The sequence below is a fragment of the Colias eurytheme genome, chromosome 7 (genome assembly GCF_061535395.1).
Source record: "Colias eurytheme isolate Ceu_HAF_F1 chromosome 7, ilColEury1 Martin Lab GWU primary, whole genome shotgun sequence".
In the NCBI taxonomy this organism is placed as follows: domain Eukaryota; kingdom Metazoa; phylum Arthropoda; class Insecta; order Lepidoptera; family Pieridae; genus Colias; species Colias eurytheme.
Genome location: NC_142986.1, coordinates 8,503,121 through 8,524,610, shown reverse-complemented (window position 1 = coordinate 8,524,610; position 21,490 = coordinate 8,503,121). Strand labels below are relative to the sequence as shown.

Sequence of the window (21,490 nt, the reverse complement as noted above, 5' to 3'; positions counted from 1 at the left end):
TTTTTATTTCCGTAGTTACATTTTAACTAACAAATAAAATTAGCAACCAGCTCTCGACCTACAAACAATTTCGGTATAATTTACGCACAAACAACGGAGGTAACAACTGTGCAGTCAGTTTATGCCCAACTTATCGTCATGACGTACGTGGAGTTTGCAGTAAACGGGAAAAAATGTCGGGGTAAGAATATTGGCATAAAAATTCAAAATTTTATAAAAAAATATCAACAAAGGTTGTGATTACAATTCAAAATTTGTTTTATAATGTTGGGTCCCTTTGGCTATTAAATTTTTACATTTGAAAATAAAGGAAGTGAAAAGATAATTAACTGCCAAAAACTGCAAACAACCTAGTGATAGTCTGTCCTTTAAATTATATGCATTGCGAAAGTAATATGTGTTTATTTTATTTTATTTATTTGTATTTACTATTTATATAAATGTATATGTAACTAAGGTGTTTTATTTTAAATACATATACATAATACAAAAAAAAAAACAGATGTGACTAGAAAATAATTACGATAGACTAGATACGTAGGTATTCGGAAAGTGCCAAGTCAGCAGGTTATTTATTTGGTTTAAATACCTATAAATTCGATGTATAATTTTTTCTTAAAAAAATATCTCTAACAAGAACGACAAGTAGTTTTATAACATAGAGCACAGAGTGCTATATCATATATGCTATCCTATATTATGTAGTAATAGAGCCCATAACAACTAGTTATTGCTCAATCCAAACCGAGACCAAGTGTAGTTCCCACTGGTCTGGTAATCTGGTATTAACAATTAGGTACTTAAACATTCGCGAAAAACCTGTTTAGTGCATGTCGAGGCAATAGTTTAAAACCGTTCACACGCTGTTTTATTCTTTTTGTATACAATAAGGAAAATATAAAACCTGTATGTAACTACAATTATATTGTAACATTGATATTTAGATAAGCTAAAGCGTATACCTGGGTCACAGATTGTAAGTTACTCTGGGTCCAGAGCTTTTATCCGAGGATAGACACCATAATATGTATTTTGTTCTGGCAGAAACTTTCTCCCTCTAATGACTAGCTAAAATTAATCCACCGTGTTTAATTATTTTAATTCCAAAGTTGAATCAATATAATTTATATATATACCTATTTTAATATATTTTTTGTAATTTATATTGTACTAGCGGTCCGCCCCGGCTTCGCCCGTGGTACATATTTACGTTTTCTCTACATAAGAACCATCCTCGTACTTCAAGGAATATAATAAAAAAAGAATTATCGAAATCGGTCCACCCGTTCTCGAGTAATGCGCTTACCAACACATTTTGCGATTCATTTTTATATTATAGATTGTTAAAAAAAATATACAAGTGAATGTCACTTATTTGCACTTATTCCTCTAGGCGCTTTAAATCTATTTACTACGCATGATTCAATCAATGAGTTATATAACAATTATATCTGATAGATTCTTAGAACAATATTATTCAATTTGCATGCTGCATATAATATAACTATATCAGATCAGAATTTATTATAATTTTATAAAATAAATAATTTACTTAGTTATTTATCTAATGGAATAATAATTTAAATTTCCATGGCCACACTTCCAAGAAAATCTACGTTTCATGCAAGGAGTTCGCATTACATTATAAATATAATGTCCATGACAAATAATAGATATATTACCATCATTTGAATAGCCTCTAAACATTATTATGTCGTTATATTATTGTAACAGCTGGTTGACAAAAACTCAGTTCATTGAAAATAATATACCTACCTAGGTACCAGCTGTTCGTAAAAGTACATACACGTGTAAAACACAATAATATACGTAATAAATAAGGTTTATTTTAATTAAATAACATGTATTTAATGTATAGTGGCTGTGCCCCGCGGCTTTACCCGCATTGCTTCGCTCCTATTGGTCTAAGCGTGATGACTTGATGATAGTAGGTATACAGGGTGTCCCACTATTGGTATACTAAGCGCGAAGGGACTTGTAATTTTACATACACTGATCATGTAAAAAATACTTACTTAAACAACAAAATTACGTCAAAAATTTTTGCTAATTTTTTCCTGAAAATTCATGTTTTCTTCTCTAGCTTCGCGCAGCCGGCATATACCGCTACTCTAATGTGAGCATTTTGTCTATGAAAACATAATCTTAATCGATAGCTCACGTGCTGGTGGCAAAGTTGGGCGGGTTGCTTGTTATGGGTGTACACATAGAGTTTTAAGAATTCATCTATTTGAAAAAAAAATGCGTCTGGAATTTTATAAGTATTTTTAACGTACTCAGCGTATGCAAAACTATAACCTCCTTGGGGCTAGTATACCAACAGTGGGACACCCTGTATAGCTAGCCTTCCTCGATAAATATGTAGACTATCTGATAGGGAAATAATTTTTCAATTTGGACTCGTGAATCCTGAGAGATTAGCGCGTTCAAACAAATGAACAAACTTATTTCATGTAAATAGCGCCAAGAACAATTTTTTATTACCGACCAAATTGTCCCGCACCCAATAAACTTTTCCACCTTAGGCCTTCAGTAAAACGAGGCATTCAGGCCTAAGGCGACATATATATTATTTTATAAAAACATCTTCTGTTAAATAAGGACAAAAATGTCAGATGTTTAGTTTACAAAACCTACAGTTTTTTCATGGGTAATTTAATCCTAAGTACTAATAGGTGTTATTAATGCGAAAGTTTGTGAGGATGTGTGTGTGTTTGTACTTTGTTACTCTTGCACCGTTCACGCAAATACTACTGAACCGATTACAATGAAATTAAGCACACATATAGAAGGTACCTTGGATTAACACATAGGATAGGTTTTATCCCGGAAATCCCACGGGAAAGGGAACTATGCTGGTTTTTCCTTGAAAATGTGGGCGAAGCCGCGGGCGGAAAGCTAGTATTATAATAATTATATACGCACCCATTCAAAACTAGACGAAAGGAAATGTTTTAAATATATTTAAAATTTTGTTCATTTACATTAACACAATAGGTATTAATTCAGTTCACAATTATTATCTAGAGTTTAGACATACATATACTAGAGTTATTGACCTAGGTAGGAGCCTAGGTATACTATATGTATTGACTATTTAACGTCGTATAAGTCAGTAACCTATTTAAAAATATATTCTAACAATCGCAAAGGAAACAAATTTTTTTTTTTCTATTTATAACACAATAATAAGTAAGAAAAATTGCAAAATTCTTTGATATGTATAAAGTAAGAAACCAAACTCAATGGTATTTTAAACTAATGTTGATTAATTATACAACCTATTCATTATCAATTAACACCTAACTAAGATTTATATTGTTCTAATCTTCGACAAAAAGCAAAATCACATAAATACAAAAATTATGTGTTTTGCGTATAAATATGGTTAGTATTAAATTCACACCTGTTCAAATAAGTAACGTAACTACATACCTAAGTACATTAAATTAAAATATTTTTTAAATTTGTCACACGATTCATCAACTAATTAATATGCTAAAATGTGGCTATAATAAATAATTATTTATAAATAATATAAAATATAACTAACATAATTTATATTATTAAGTACATATTTAATTTTCTTTACAATCTTTTTACAATAGGTACATGTCTTTTCTTTTAATATTGATTAAGAACCTATTATTTTTTGCATCGTGTTCTTTTTATTTTATGTAACATAATTAGTTCTAGATAAATAGCAAATATATTTCCTGGTTGAATTTGAGAATGGTTCCACAATTATTAATACATATTTAAAATTTACTGAATTAAAATATATAACTACTTAGGTGATGACTTGACTGAGATAACTCTTTATACCGCCGCGCTGGCACATTTATAATTTTGAGTAAATGTATGTATAATGAAGTTGTAATAATACAGTTCATAATTTAAATTTCCATGGCCACGTGATGGCCACACTTCCAAGAAAATCTGCGTTTCGTGCAAGGAGTTCGCATTAAATTATACATATAATATCCATGACAAATAATAGATATATTACCATCATTTGAATAGCCTCTAACTATTATTATGTCGTTATTGTAACAGCTGGTTGACAAAAACTCATTTCATTGAAAATAATATACCTACGTAGGTACCAGCTGTTTGTAAAAGTACATACACGTGTAAAACACAATAATATACGTAATAAATAAGGTTTATTTTAATTAAATAACATGTATTTAATGTATAGTGGCTGTGCCCCGCGGCTTTACCCGCATTGCTTCGCTCCTATTGGTCTAAGCGTGATGACTTGATGATAGTAGGTATACAGGGTGTCCCACTATTGGTATACTAAGCGCGAAGGGACTTGTAATTTTACATACACTGATCATGTAAAAAATACTTACTTAAACAACAAAATTACGTCAAAAATTTTTGCTAATTTTTTCCTGAAAATTCATGTTTTCTTCTCTAGCTTCGCGCAGCCGGCATATACCGCTACTCTAATGTGAGCATTTTGTCTATGAAAACATAATCTTAATCGATAGCTCACGTGCTGGTGGCAAAGTTGGGCGGGTTGCTTGTTATGGGTGTACCTACACATAGAGTTTTAAGAATTCATCTATTTGAAAAAAAAATGCGTCTGGAATTTTATAAGTATTTTTAACGTACTCAGCGTATGCAAAACTATAACCTCCTTGGGGCTTAGTATACCAACAGTGGGACACCTGTATAGCTAGCCTTCCTCGATAAATATGTAGACTATCTGATAGGGAAATAATTTTTCAATTTGGACTCGTGAATCCTGAGAGATTAGCGCGTTCAAACAAACGAACAAACTTATTTCTTGTAAATAGCGCCAAGAACAATTTTTTATTAGCGACCAAATTGTCCCGCACCCAATAAACTTTTCCACCTTAGGCCTTCAGTAAAACGAGGCATTCAGGCCTAAGGCGACATATATATATTATTTTATAAAAACATCTTCTGTTAAATAAGGACAAAAATGTCAGATGTTTAGTTTACAAAACCTACAGTTTTTTCATGGGTAATTTAATCCTAAGTACTAATAGGTGTTATTAATGCGAAAGTTTGTGAGGATGTGTGTGTGTTTGTACTTTGTTACTCTTGCACCGTTCACGCAAATACTACTGAACCGATTACAATGAAATTAAGCACACATATAGAAGGTACCTTGGATTAACACATAGGATAGGTTTTATCCCGGAAATCCCACGGGAAAGGGAACTATGCTGGTTTTTCCTTGAAAATGTGGGCGAAGCCGCGGGCGGAAAGCTAGTATTATAATAATTATATACGCACCCATTCAAAACTAGACGAAAGGAAATGTTTTAAATATATTTAAAATTTTGTTCATTTACATTAACACAATAGGTATTAATTCAGTTCACAATTATTATCTAGAGTTTAGACATACATATACTAGAGTTATTGACCTAGGTAGGAGCCTAGGTATACTATATGTATTGACTATTTAACGTCGTATAAGTCAGTAACCTATTTAAAAATATATTCTAACAATCGCAAAGGAAACAAATTTTTTTTTTTCTATTTATAACACAATAATAAGTAAGAAAAATTGCAAAATTCTTTGATATGTATAAAGTAAGAAACCAAACTCAATGGTATTTTAAACTAATGTTGATTAATTATACAACCTATTCATTATCAATTAACACCTAACTAAGATTTATATTGTTCTAATCTTCGACAAAAAGCAAAATCACATAAATACAAAAATTATGTGTTTTGCGTATAAATATGGTTAGTATTAAATTCACACCTGTTCAAATAAGTAACGTAACTACATACCTAAGTACATTAAATTAAAATATTTTTTAAATTTGTCACACGATTCATCAACTAATTAATATGCTAAAATGTGGCTATAATAAATAATTATTTATAAATAATATAAAATATAACTAACATAATTTATATTATTAAGTACATATTTAATTTTCTTTACAATCTTTTTACAATAGGTAAAAGGTTTCTTCATGTCTTTTCTTTTAATATTGATTAAGAACCTATTATTTTTTGCATCGTGTTCTTTTTATTTTATGTAACATAATTAGTTCTAGATAAATAGCAAATATATTTCCTGGTTGAATTTGAGAATGGTTCCACAATTATTAATACATATTTAAAATTTACTGAATTAAAATATATAACTACTTAGGTGATGACTTGACTGAGATAACTCTTTATACCGCCGCGCTGGCACATTTATAATTTTGAGTAAATGTATGTATAATGAAGTTGTAATAATACAGTTCATAATTCTTCTAGTCGACAACAGATTTCCTTCATACCGTAGAGAGTAGGTACAGAGACCTTCATACAGTTCATAATTCTTCTAGTCGACAACAGATTTCCACGCTACCTGTCCCTAAATGCCTACATCAGGTATTATTTGGAGTTACCCGGGACGAAAGCCATGTGCCACCAAGGCGTGTGTGGTTCTTGTATCGTGATGGTACACGCTTACAGACCCACCTTCGGAACATATGAGACGTTTTCTGTAAATTCCGTAAGTGTAATAAATAACATCTTTTTACTCCTGATTCAAAAGTCAGAAAAATAATTAGGTATATAAACTTATTTGCTAAATTATCGTATACATTGTAGCGATTTGTAGAGTATGCCTATCGGTCCTGTAGTACATATTATGTATGGGTATATTATCAATTATTTTTTGCAGTGTCTCGTCTTGGCTGTATCTTGTCACGGGTGGGAAATAACAACAATCGAGGGGGTGGGGAACCGGCGCGTTGGGTACAGTGAGGTGCAGAAACGTATGGCTGCTAACAATGCCACGCAGTGTGGGTACTGCACCCCGGGATGGGTGATGCAGTTGCATAGGTATATTTATTTTGTATGTTTCTTTTCCCCTATATTTCCTCCTTATAATAAACAATAGCCCTTGAAAGTAGACGTCGTTATATGCATATAAAAATTGAAAAATTGATATATATCTTTCAAATGTAGAGCTGACGCTCTACAGTTTACATGAAAATGTTAGTTGTATTTCAATAATGTATATGTGTATTGTTAATTAATTTAGATTTTTAATGAACTACATACATATATGTATGTATGTAACTTTAAGTCATTAAATTCTTAGCTAAAAAAGAAACCAACACTAAGCCCAGTTCATCAGGGGGACTGAAAAACAAAACATACATTCATAATAGACAACTAGTTCTTCGGAATATGTTTTCTAATGAAATATGCTAAATAGGTACCTTGGCATTCTTCAGTCTGAAGTGTATTAGTGCGTACCTAATGGGTAACTTTTAGCGGATATGTGCATTTGTACTAATTACATATCCAAATGTAGGTAATTAGCATTTCCCTAAAACATAAAGATGCAATCGGTCGTCACTTAGTTGTTTGATTAGAAACTTTTTCTTATATTCCTTTTAGTAATTTATAAAAATATTGTCTACTAGATATAAATTTATTAGATATAAAAATTAATCACTCTATAATGATGATACGAGGTAGGTATATCATTAAGTAAATTACTCAATTTACTTAAATTTGCATATTTCCATAAAATGAAATAATTAATTCGAAAACCAAGCATACCTAATTATTATTACGTGTATCATATTATAATATGGTTAACCAGATGCTAAAATATAAAAAAAAACCTTTATTTCCAGCCTCCTTGATAAAGACCTGACGATGGCAGAACTAGAAAATTCTTTCGGAAGCAACACATGCCGTTGTACTGGATACAGGCCAATATTAGACACCATAAAATCCTTTGCAACCGATGCCCCTAAAGACGTGTTATTGGATATAGAAGAACTGAAAATCTGCAGTAAAACAAAGAAAATATGCGAACGAAAATGCTCCACAGATAGCATTAACAGCGATTGGAGTATGATAAAAGATCCTAGCGTGATAGAAATAGACTATGGTCATGAAAAGTACATAAAAGTTTACACTGTGGATGAGATTTTTACTGCTATTCAACAGGCGCACGACAATTATATGTTGGTTGATGGCAACACTGCTAAAGGTAAATTTATTTTCGTAAATAAACTCAAACTCAAACATTAATTTATTCAATTAGACTTCTTCTAGAAGCAATTTGAAATCGTCATTACATATTTTAACATTTACCACCGATTCGGAAAGCAGTATCTATGGAGAAGAACCGGCAAGAAACTCCATAGTTGCTCTTTTAAATCATGTCAGTATTACAATTTAATTTTACAAAATGTATATATGCAGTTACACTGCATATATTATCATAGTATGCCAAAGAACTGTTCTGTGGTTTTTACGCGTTTTTACGGGTTTTCATCTTCAATAATTAAAATTCTAAATAATTTTTTACACTATCGGGAAGCACTTACAACTCGTAATGTAGTAATTATTCACGTAAATTACCACAAATTACCAGTCCTAAGTATTCACAGTACTTATTGAAAGCAGGACGAACCAAATTAATAGGCAATTATGATTAAATTAAATTCATCAGTTCATACAATTAATTATTCTACTTTTAACACTTTTAACACGTGTAGTTAATTGTCAAAATAAACCGATTATTTTTTTATTGAAATGTTTGCATTCAAATTTTTTTAAGTGTAGTTCTCGTAATTTGCGTTTTTAAATAACAATAGGTATATAAATTTATAAAGAATAGAAAAAATTAATTGCGGGTTCGAGTCCCGCCTCGTGATCGAATTTTTTCTATTCTTTATAAATTTATATTTATAAAGCATTTGAATGCCATAAAAACCAAAAATATAAATTCAACAATAGGTATTTGGTTCTATGTAAATTTGATTTTTATTACATATTGTAGGATACGTTTTAATCTATGTCAAGCCAATGTTTTTATGACGATAAACTCTTTATATTTTTGTTTAGATGCTTGATAATATAGTTAAGTAAATTTAAAAACTTTAAAACTGTTCCATTTATTCTTTAGGTCTTCTCAAAAAAATTGAAAATAATTAAAAAACCACAACGTCCAGCATGTCAAATAATTTGTTCATATTTTCAGGTGTCCTTCCAAACTTATTCGACTATCCGCCAATTCTTATAGATATAAGCGAAGTCACATCTTTAAAACAATATGACTTCGACCAAAATCTTATTCTTGGAGCTAATATCACGCTAGAGGACTGTATTACGATATTTAAAAATGAGGCAAAGTCTAGGGATGATTTCACATACTTAGAGCAGATGAGGAAACATTTGGATTTGGTCGCCCATATTCCTGTTAGAAGGGTAAATACATATAATATGTATTTTCTATAAATACCTACTAAAAATATTTTAGACTCCAATTTTCTGAGGGTGGATGGATGATTGTCGCTCTTTCATGCAAACCACAGAATTGATTTTGATGATACTCGAATGTGGTTTGGTTTTGTACCAGAATAACATGAACTTTAAAAAATACATATTTGGTTGTGGTTGTAGTAATAATGCGCCACATTCCACATAAAGATTCACTTGTGTTAATTCCGAGAGCTATTTATACCTATCTCTATGCTCAATTTCATTATAATCGATTCAACCGATTTGGCGTATTTAAATATTTGCCTTACTAGATTTACACTTTTTTTACTAGATTTTCACAAAATTGCTTGCAGATTGGTTCGTTAGCCGGAAACCTGATGATAAAGCACATGAAACCAGATTATCAATCCGATATATTCCTCCTGCTTGAAAGTGTGGGAGCTATTGTTACAATAAGTATGCTATTTTTGGGTAGAGATATTTAAAATTTTCATTTGAGTATTTAAGAGCCTATCTAGGTAATTGATAGAGTAATTTTTAAATTGCCAAATACTCATTGTATTTGGCATATTTTTACATGAACTGAATAAAACTTACTACATTTTATTTAAATTTTAATTTTAAAATATAGTGTGTATTCGTTAATAAGGTTTTCTGTTACTAGATATGATTAAATTGCATTATTTTTACGGCCTATCTAGAATAACATAAAAATTTCCATTTTCAAGTAGAAATTTAGCAAAAAAGTTAGTGTAGCTTAGAAAGTAAAATACCTTTAATCTAAATAATGTTTCCTTTGACAGAAAACCCACAACAAGAATCAGCCCTGACCCTCACAGATTTCCTGACTCATGATATGTCGGGATGGCTGATAATCAACTTCAAATTCCCTCCATTGAGTTCTTGTCATATTTATAAGACTTATAAGGTAAATTACATTCTTTTACATCTCTATAATATTTGCTAATATAAATTTCTAAAGTATATTACATATTTTACAATTTATTATATGTTCTATAGTAAATAATGTGTTAGTTGCATCACTTGTAACGAAAGCACGCCTGAATTATTTTATTCATTTTTTATTTTTGAAGTGAAACTTCTTTATCGGGGTTGGAAAAAAATTTAGTGTAACATTTTTTCGTTACGCGTGACATTTTTCCGTTACGCGCCATCTTTTTCTTATCCCTACCACGCGTGATTCGACGTATTTCTGTAAAATTGCAAATAGTAAACTATTTTTTGAAAAATAAGATCATAAAGAAGTTTCACTTCTTACGTGTGTACACTAGTACACGCACACATTTTTTTTTGGTTTTAGTTGTCTTCGCCTGGAATACGATAGTAACTGTTGAAATTTTGAAATATACCCGAGCGATCAGCTAGTTTAAATTACAATATTGTATAAATAAATAAAATGATTTTTTCAGATTACACCAAGGAGCCAAAACGCTCTAGCCATAGTAAACGCGGCGTTTAATTTCAAAATAAACCAAGATACAAGCATAATTGAAGAAGCAACTATAGTTTTCGGCAATATATCAGCACATTTTACTCACGCTTTAGCTACAGAAAACTATTTGACGGGAAGAAATGTGTTTTCTAATAAAGTATTGTCACAGGCGATACGACATTTGGATCAAGAAATTACGCCTGTAGAAAATCCACCTGAACCCTCGCCAATGACCAGGAAGAAATTGGCTATTGGTATATTTTATAAGGTAAGTTGATAATCTATTTTATAATATGAAAACCAGCTAACTGAAGCTTGCAATTTTTTGAATGGTTTCGGTATTGTGAGCTTTTTCATGTCCTTTGGATATGTTGACTGCACTATCTCTACATTGTGAGAAAAGTAAATAATATTATAGTTTAATAAATTAATCCTTTATTGTACAATTGGGTTTAATCTTATTTTATAATATCTTAATTGATTTAAATGTACAAATGGCCGCCTTATGGCTCTAAGCCATCTCTGCCAGGCAACCTCTATTATATTGATTCCTAAGTTAACAGTTAATTTTGACTCTAAACGTGAAAAAGAAACAACATAATTTTATCAGTATGAAAATAATTTTATTTAAATTCAATTCAATCATCTCAATGAGCATTTGTCTATCGAATGAAAACCTTCTGCATATCAGATTTTGCTCTACCATGTATGTACTTTGTAGAGCAACGACGTGTAGATTGTTCTATACGTCTTATTTATTTATTTAACTTATATTTTCAGTTCATCCTCAGCATTTCCCCACCAGATCTTTACCCCAGCAGATTTTCCTCAGGCGGGTCTTTAATAACTCGACCGCTATCTTCCGGGATACAACAATACCAAACTGACCCTACGTTATATCCTCTAAACCAACCGGTACAGAAGTTAGAAGGGATAATACAAAGTTCTGGGGAAGCTGAATACGTTAATGATATACCACCGAGTCGACATGATGTTTTTGGGGCTTTTGTACTGTCTTCAGTACATTCGGGAAGGGTTGATGCGTATGATTATGATATTCTTGTAAGTATTAATTTTATTATGGCCATCTGCATTCAAATAAATAATAAAAAAGTTATTGATATGAAAATATGCTTTCGAATAAATAGTATCGTATTAAAGTGTGTCTTAAGCACGAGATATTTCAAATATCCCATTCGTCCAAAAAAGGAAACACGATTTTGGTTATCTATCGGGAATTTTTACTGTGCGGTTTGTGTGTTTTTAAAATGTAAATTCAAATGAAAAACATTAAAATACGCTGTACAACGTTTATTTATATTTTATTCTTAACATTGAACATACTTTGAACCTCCACAGAAAGAACCCGGCGTCATAGCGTTATTAACAGCTAAAGATATCCCCGGAGTAAATTCCTTCGCCTTCCCCGGCATTCCTCTCCAAGAGGTCGAAGAGGAAATATTAGCAGAAAACGAGATAAAGTTCTATGGCCAGCCTATCGCTATTTTAGTAGCTGAAAGTGAAAATCTTGCTGTTTTAATGGCTGATAAAGTAAAAGTAACTTATAAAGATGTTCCGAAATCACTTCCAGTATTGACGATAGATGAGGCCAAGAAAGATCCTGATAGGTACAAAGCCGGGGAGAGGGATGATGAAAAGATTATACCGAAGGGCTCTGGGTCGGATGTTAGGAAAGTTATAAAAGGTAAATGTTAATTAAATGCTGGGAACTTTTATTTTCGCTTGGGATAAGGCAAATGGATATACATATTCATTATCTTCTATATCTATATAGATATATCTTAGTGCTTTCCATGTTTTTCATCGCTGTTTTAAAACAAATGTTTATTTATTCAAAAAATTGTGATGTGTGTATGTATTGAATAAACTATCAAATGTTATTTCTCAGAAAATTTACTAGTATCAATAACGACCACGACTAATGTCGCAAAGTACCTAAATACATAATGAAATATTTTTCGACGAAATTTGAAAGCAAAAAGTAATTACATATTTCAGAATTCCGGATAAAATAATTTCAAAAGAAATGCCTATTTTAAGGTAAATACGAGATCGGTGCTCAATACCACTACTATATAGAGCCAATATCGTGCGTTGTGATACCCGTGGACAAAGGGCTAGAGGTGTACAGTACTGCGCAGTGGATCGACTTGGTGCAGATCTGTGTGGCCCGCTGCTTGAGTATGAAGGAAAGCGAGTGAGTGTAGAAATTATAAAAAAATATTATTTTTCAAGTTCCTGACGGTTGGTGACCATGAAAATGTACTAGAACCTATGTATATGATTGATACAAGTGGTTTGACCCGGCTTCGCCTGTGGTACAATAGTTAAAAGCACTCTAACTCAAACTCAAACATTTATTTATTCAATTAGACTTCTTCTAGAAGCACTTTTGAAACGTCATAGGTACATATTTTTAACATTTACCACCGATTCGGAAAGCAGTATCTACGGAGAAGAATCGGCAAGAAACTCCATAGTTGCTCTTTTTAATCATGTCAGTTTTACAATTTAATTTTACAAATTACATATTCTGTCCTGTGGTTTTTACGCGACAACCCTCCATGGGTTTTTATCGTCCATATATTCCATATTACTGTAATAGGCTCTCAGAACTAGTACATTTTTGCAAGCAATAGATATGCTATTGAGCAAAAATTGGGCATGGCGATGACGGGTGAGAATCTGCCTTCCGCCCTGGGGGACAAGTGTAGGGATACTTTCTTTAAATATTGTAAATATATTGTAGAAGTAGTCAATAAGCGTAACAATGGCGTGTGATGTGATTCTGTGATATTAGTATAAGGATAGTTTCAATTTTTGTAGCATTTATTTTATTTACCCAGTATTTTAATATCTTTGACTTTGTATATTTTGTAATATTTTTAATTTAGTAATAATTTTATTTTTAATTTATTATGTGGCTGAAAATTATGTATTTGTAAATAAATAAAAAATGAAAATAATGTCTCTGGACAATATTCCAGAGGTGGCGCGAACACCCTGTGATGACGGGTGCCTTTATAAAAAAAAAAAAAAAAAAAAAAAAAAAAAAAAAAAAAAAAAAAATTTAGAACTACTAAACTCTTTAATATTATGAGGAATTCTGTTGTAAAAGCGTATACCTTGACCCATAAATGAATTTTTAATTTTAGCTAGCCGGAAAAATGGCATTTCAATTTTATTTCTGTTTCTTGTGTCATAACAATAGTCTCTAGTATCAAATACATCCAACGGCGATTTTTTTAAATCGATCCAATTATTTTGATAGCGCGTTCAAACAAAATCATCAGCAGGTCAAATCATGAGCAGGCTTTATAAAATATATTTAACATATTATTCCTCCAATTACATCAACTTGGGACTGAGTATTTATTTAACATTGTCTGCAGTCTGATGTTATTTGAAGTCCTATTATTTGTTAAAATTTTGGGGCTACTTGGGGAGCCAATTATTTTCGTATTAATTACATCCATTATCATATTGAATTGTTATTTCAGTGTCTTCGTAAAGGTACGTCGTCTTGGCGGCGGTTTTGGCGGCAAACTGAGCCGAAACGTTCAAGTGGCAACCGCTTGTGCGCTTGTAGCAAGGAACCTTAATAGACCCTGTCGTTTTATCCTACCGTATGGAACTAATATAACTTCGATGGGCAGGAGAGTACCAGCACAGTTAACTTATGAGGTATTTGATGTGTTTTATTTTGCAAGTACGTATACTTAATTTTTCACCACGTGGTGTTGAAAGCTCACGAAATTTTAACTTAATTTTAAGTAAAAAAAAGCTTAGAGCTGTATGAAAAGTTCACGAAATGTCCAACTTATAATTTTAAGTAAAAAAAAGCTTAGAGCTTCATAAAAAGCTCACGAAATGTCCAACTTATTATTTTAAGTTAAAAAAGCTTAGAGCTTTATGAAAAGCTCACGAAATGTCCAACTTATTATTTTAAGTAAAAAAAAGCTTAGAGCTTTATTAAAATTCTCCATCCATAATGAATAAAGATATCCTTTGGGAATAAACCTATAATATTACTAATTTATTTTATTCCTTATTAGGTGGGTGTAAACGACGTTGGAAAGATTCAATATCTAAAAGGTATAATAATAGAAGATGATGGATGTACACACAACGAAGGTATATTAACATACGTCGCGGGAAGTTTTCCGAACTGCTATGACTCTAGCTTCTTTAACCTGCAGACTGGCAGAGTTCTTACGCAACGGCCTTCTAACACTTTTAATCGAGCACCTGGTATGTGAAATAATGTTTTTTTTCAATTTTGTTACAGAATTTAACCTTATTCATATGCTAACGCCTTTAGTACACCGACGCATTCGCGTGCGGCAGCGAAACAACGAAAAATCTGTCAGTAGTGTGGCAGGATTTCGCATATGATATGTCTCACTCTAGCACATAGATAGATGAAATAGTTGCGTCCTTGTCAGTATTGTTTCGCAAGGAACTGCGAAATGGCCATTACACAGACGCATTGCGAAAAAGTTGCGAAAACATTGTAGGTGTACTAACGGCGTAAATACTGATTAAATTAATATGCTTACTTTTACGTTTACGTTACCCCAAAATAATATAATCTTATAATAAGTTCTTTTACTGGCTATTTTTTATTTTAAAACTAACTTGGCTTTGGCTTGGTAACTATTTTCAGGAACATTAGAAGGTATCGCCGCTATCGAAGAAGTCATGGAGCGCATAGCTTTCGAGTTAAAAAAAGATCCCACAGAGGTTCGTCTAGCCAACATGAGATCAGATGACAACGATATCCCAGAATTGATAGAAAAGTTAAAAGTTCAAGCTGATTACGATAAGCGTCGGGCAGAAGTCGACCAATTCAATAAAGACAATCGCTGGATGAAAAAAGGGTTACATATAGCTGTAATGCTCTTCCCTGTGGAGTTCTATGGGAATTATTCAGCTATGGTCTCCATATATCGTGGGGATGCTACTGTAACAGTAACTACAGGAGGAATAGAGATGGGCCAAGGGGTTAATACAAAGGCAGCTCAAGTCTGCGCATACGAACTTGGAATTCCTTTGGATTTAGTGTCAGTTTTACCCAGCTATTCCTTTGTTGCCGCTAACAATGTCTTCTCAGGGTCTAGTATTGTTAGTGATAGCGTCTCCTACGCTATACAGCAAGCGTGTCAAATAATAAAAGATAGATTAGCACCGCTAAAAGCAAAAATGGATAATCCTACTTGGTTGGAACTGATTCAAAAGGCTGGGGATGAGCAAATTGACCTCGTGGCTGAATACATGATGAACGATAAGGATCCAAAGTTACAAGAATATAGTGCATTCAATGTTACTATATGTGAAGTACAGTTGGATGTTCTGCTTGGAAGGTTCCAGATTAATAGGGTTGATACGCTTGAAGATGCGGGGTTGAGCGCTAATCCAGCTGTCGATATAGGACAGGTATTATTCATATGTTTTCTTGGTAAAGAATTGCTATTTTTTGTTGTGGAATTGATGGTAATAAACTGTTGTTTTAAAAGTTTAAAAGTTAGTTTCTATAGCAAATAATCAATATACTGTTCAATTCACACATAAAAAATAAGAAATATGACGATAAGATAGTAAGGACAATGTGAAATCTTACTAAGAGCTTTTTAATCGCAAAATATTTAGTTGTAGGTAACCAGTTCAAATTTGTTTGTTTTTACAATACAGAAATGAAAATTGATGAATGTAATTTCAAACCAAAGAGAACTAGATATATATTTTTTAACAATGTATTTTTTATTTACAGGTGGAAGGAGCCTACATACAAGGGTTGAGTTATCATACGTTTGAACACTTCGTCTACGATAAGATAACCGGAAAATTATTAAATGACAGAGCTTTGAATTATGAAGTATATTTAGCGAAGGATATTCCAGTGGATTATAGGGTATATTTGAGATTCAATTCGAAGAACACGAGAGGCGTTTTGGGAGCCAAAAGTTAGTATAATATTTAAGTTATCAAATACAAATCATATACGTACATACTATACATATTCATTTCGTGTCATTGAAAATTTGTATATAATGATCATAATCTAAATGAATAAACTATAAACTTAAGAACTGTATCTTTTTAACTTTTTATACAGATCCTAGGCTAATTAATAGAAGCTGTTATTGCATCTAAATACTTTGAAAAATTATTATTCAATTATGCCTATTAATTTGTCCTAATGTTATATATAAATTTTTTCAGCGGCTGGAGAAATGGGCGTGTGTACAGGATATGGTATAACTTATGCCTTGAGAGAATGTATCAATGAATCCCGAAAGGATTCCGGTTATGATCTCTCAGTATATTACGATTTTGGTAAGAAACTCTCATACTACTTTTCAATTTATTTCTATGATCTTAGTATCTATAAAATTGGTATTTGGCAGAAGTTATTTTCAAGGTGGTCTAGAATATCGATTTAGATTTTAGTGCCACTAAAAACAATTGGTTAAACAAAAATGTTATTTTAACATTACTAATTCTTATGAAGTTTGTTGTAAACTTTCAATTATAATTTGTATGTTTATTTTCAGACTTCCCGCGCAACACTGAAGCTATATTGAAAGCGCTGGATGTGAAATTAAGCGAATTTGTATTGAAGCCATAAACATTTATTAAAATATGAAAATCCGTCCACTTTCTATACATATTTTATACAACTTTAACTTTAGGAGTAATAATTATAAGTGTCCAGTTTTTTTATCTATACATTTTTATAGCTCATGCCACTCTATGAGTTTCTATAGCAGTTTTTCTAATACATAATTGTATTTATCAGACAGTATTTTGGAAAAAAATATTGTTATGGTTCACTTTTGACAAATAAATTTATTTTTATTGTTTTTAATTCTTTCATTTAATTACCCGAAATTGAGAATTCTGTATTAATTAATTAAAGATTAATACCATCAAATTCTATTCTTTAAAATTTCTCATAATATTCTATATTGTATGCGTAAAATGTGCAATAAATCATTTATTCCCAATAATATCAATATGCCTATATCCTGCAGTGGACGTCCTGAGAGGCTGGAATGATGATGATGAATATCAATATGTATAATAATTATTATATTATCTGTGATAATAATAATAGGGGAAAATAATCAATAATCATATAGGACAGTTGTAGATTAAAAGGAAAGGTAAAGGTTTAACAAAACACACCATCAGGTTGAATAAAGAAAACACCAAAACATAGTCAATACATGTTTATTGTTGCTCCATAAAAACAAAAAAGTACCCAGCGAGACTTCCATAGTACAAAATTTTAGGCCCTAATCTTATTAGGCATTAACTTAGGCCACCAACAAAAATAATTATCTAATTAATTACAGGCAGAAAATGATTATAAAATAAAAATAAATACCTATTGTAAATCACCATTTACTATACAACATATTTGCTTACATCTAGTTTAAAAAAATCGTCCATACTAATCGTAAAATATACATTAATCTATACACAATAATATCAACAGTTGGGTGTTATGCAAAAAGTGCAATAAAATAAATTACATCTAACAGTTACTAATGCGGCGAATTGACACGCGATTTTAGACTCTATTTCTTTAATTTTGCGTACATTTGTGTTCTAGAATCGCGTGTCAAATACATAATATTTTGAAAGCGAATTTGGTCAACATTATTTATAATACATTTGCCGATTTTTCTGTGTTGTGAGAGAATTGTTATCGGCAAATATTTCTACTTCATACAAAGCTTCATTGGATTATTCTTTATGGACAACATTCTACTCGAAACTACGGTTTTAACTGTGTATTTGATGAACGTGTTTTTTTGTGTTACTTGAATAATTTGCGATGTATTTTCATTTGGAATAAATTGTCCATATATTTTTAATGTTATTCTTATTTGATTTGTTAAACATTGATTTTTACAATATTGTTCACAATTTAAAACGTCATGTTTGATTTTTTATGTTTAATTTTTGTCACCAATTAACAACCATTTTCGTCGATAATTAATGTTAATATTATGAAAGTTAATACTTACTGTGAGAATATACAAGAGATTCGTTACAGATCTAATTTAAGACTCAGGATCTTTGAAGGTTATGATTTTACAATTTTTAGAGATTCAAAGAACCACTTGCTTCGTTTGTCTATGGTCTTAATTACGGCAATTTTTCGCATTCCACGTACAACTAACGTAACAATAACAATGATTTTTGTTAAAGTACATTAATTTTAATATCACTGGTCGTTATAATTAGTGGTATAACTACACGATGACAAATAACCATAAATATCAATCTACAATTATATTAAGCCCCAGTAAAACTTATATGTACACCGTCCTTAGCGATCCGTTAAAATTAACCACGACATTAAAATTTACGTGACGATATCGTATCGGGTCGTGTCGTATTCGAATCGTATCGTAATTGGCAGTGGTTTAGCGAAATACCGCGCTAATTCGACTTAATACTTTACAGTTAGTGAGATTTACAAGACCTTTTAATATTGACATGTTATGATAAGCACCTCCTATTAAATAATTAATAAAACGCGAAACTATTTCTTTGGATCTATATGAGTCTAACGCTCTACTGCTCTATACCCTGCACATAATATAAATGATGTCTCAAATAGTAATATTTTATGAGATTTTATTTGACTTCTTAAACGGGCTGTTTAAGCAAAAATTGCCTAAACTAAATCTTCACAAAAGTTAATTTTGCAAACATTGTTAAAAACTATGTTTTATATATACTACTGTATATTGTGATGATAAACGTTCGTTTTTATTCGTGAATTCTCGTTAAAATACTACCATTTAAGGCTTATCTAGTTGGCATGATCTGAACCTTAAGCATAAGCACTAAGCCGAAAAACTTATACAAAATTATTCAATATATTACAGCCGATGTCTAACCGATAGCTACAAAAGATGAGGTATATAGTCGATAATCGCTGTTTTCGTCCAAATATTTCTTAATTTTCATCGTATTTGTTGATACGATAATATTTAAACGTCGCCTTAAATTCATTACAAAAATAACACCATTCTATTAAAATTAAATTACTACTGAGGAAAAACGATCTAGAGAATTCCCAACAAAAATAAAACTAAACTAAAACTACTTACAAAATAAACTATGAAGATTCGGCTAGTACATTTAAATTTTATCGTAAATGTGTCGATTTCAGAGAATTTTTTTATTTTTAACATTCAATTGTCAAAGTTGATAACTATGTATTTTTATGTTTTTTTTTTACTTTATTCTTATTATAGCGTCAGTATAGTTAACACCATTTTGAACACATTTGTGTCATCGTATTAAATAACATTTTTAGAAGCCGTTATGTAACGTTGTTTGAGGAGAGAAACACTTTTGTGTTTAATTTGAAGAATTTCAAGGATTCTATCAATTTTTTTAACTATTTACAACATTTAACAGATTTGTAAGTTAATGGAACATTAGAAACAAATACAGATCACATAATTGTGTGTGTTAAACATAATGTTAAGAATGCGTGCGCACACGCAAATGTCTCACGTAGGTTTCATTTGTATAGACGTAGATTAAAAATATCTGGCTATCGTTGTTTTTTGAGCTTTCCCTTGGGAACTTAGTGTCAAAGTGGCATTTCTATCCGAACCTAGTGTCATTATAGTGTTTTTATAGCGTCATCTGTTTCATGATTAGTTATTTTTTTGTGATTTCGGCGTCATTTTTTTATTATATTTTCTTCACGCGACGCCATCTTGCGTGTGCGCACGTTTCTTATGATCTGGAGTCGATTTTAAAATATCCGGCTGCCCATGAGACAACACTCTCGCATCCAAATGCTGATTAAACGTTGAAGTGTGCGAACTTAGTGTCAAAGTGGCATTTCTATCGGAACCTAGTGTCATCGTAGTGTTAGAGTTAAGTGTGTGTGTATGTGTATGGTGTAAATGTGGCATGGTGGATGGCGATGAGTGTGGCATGGTGGATGGCTTCCGGAGTCTGTGGCTTCCGGTGCGAGTGAGTGAGTTCATTTGTGGCGTTCCCGGGTGGGTCGGTCGGAGTGTGTTTTTGTAATCCGCTATGAGATGAGTGAGCTCGACCATCTGGAAATTGATAGATAGATAGATAGATAACACGTTTATTCATAGAACACAAGAAAATATACATAATACAAACACAAAACATAAAATTGTTATTTATTTAATACATTTTATACATTAAACACTGAGATTACTATTTTTTGACGTGACAACGTCTTGTAATTCGATAGAGCCGGCTGCAAGTCGAAAAAACATTACTTATGCGGCGTTACCTCGCTCTGAGGCGTTCCATGTAAGGCTTGAAGTGCAAGCGAGAGCGCGGAACGAGCGATAAAGAAGCACAATCGGCCGTTGTCACGTTCAACTATCGTCAGTAAACCGACTTTACAGACAACCAATTTTTTTGTCTATATGAAAAGTTTAAAGAATAAGTTAGAGGAATATCATTCAAATATGATATTTCATATGCACGGTATAATACTGTACTGTTAGTGAAACGTAATAACAATACTAAAGTTTGATTCGTATAAGTAAATGGTGTATACAATGATGATGAAATATTTTTAAAACTTTGCGCACAACAAGATACGGAATTAGATGATAATCACTAAATAAATATTTCAAGTAATTTTTGTTGCATTAGAGAAAAGAAATCTCAGCCACAGAATAAAAGCGAGATAGATTCACTCTCTTACAATTTACGAAAAACTTTCAT

At 31.5% G+C, this 21,490-nt stretch overlaps 2 protein-coding genes across 2 annotated transcripts in view; one reads left to right on the top strand and one right to left on the bottom strand.

The window, feature by feature from the left end:
* The first annotated feature begins 103 nt into the window (after positions 1-103).
* Positions 104-17,477, top strand: LOC149907200 (uncharacterized). The gene is made up of 17 exons (XM_090103577.1): positions 104-181; positions 6,357-6,526; positions 6,698-6,858; positions 7,665-8,026; positions 9,023-9,249; positions 9,618-9,720; positions 10,068-10,192; positions 10,695-10,985; positions 11,498-11,779; positions 12,077-12,422; positions 12,779-12,935; positions 14,239-14,422; positions 14,794-14,989; positions 15,405-16,174; positions 16,509-16,701; positions 16,961-17,074; positions 17,293-17,477. The coding sequence occupies exons 1-17, from the start codon at positions 139-141 to the stop codon at positions 17,364-17,366; spliced, it is 3,798 nt and encodes a 1,265-aa protein (XP_089959703.1). The 5' UTR covers positions 104-138; the 3' UTR covers positions 17,367-17,477.
* A 478-nt stretch (positions 17,478-17,955) lies between these two features.
* Positions 17,956-21,490, bottom strand: part of LOC149907196 (uncharacterized protein CG43867) — a 245,344-nt gene continuing 241,809 nt past the window's right edge. The window contains exon 30 of the mRNA XM_090103576.1: positions 17,956-20,838. Coding sequence (XP_089959702.1) covers positions 20,476-20,838 — 363 coding nt within the window. The 3' untranslated portion in view covers positions 17,956-20,475. The remainder of the gene's footprint in view (positions 20,839-21,490) is intronic.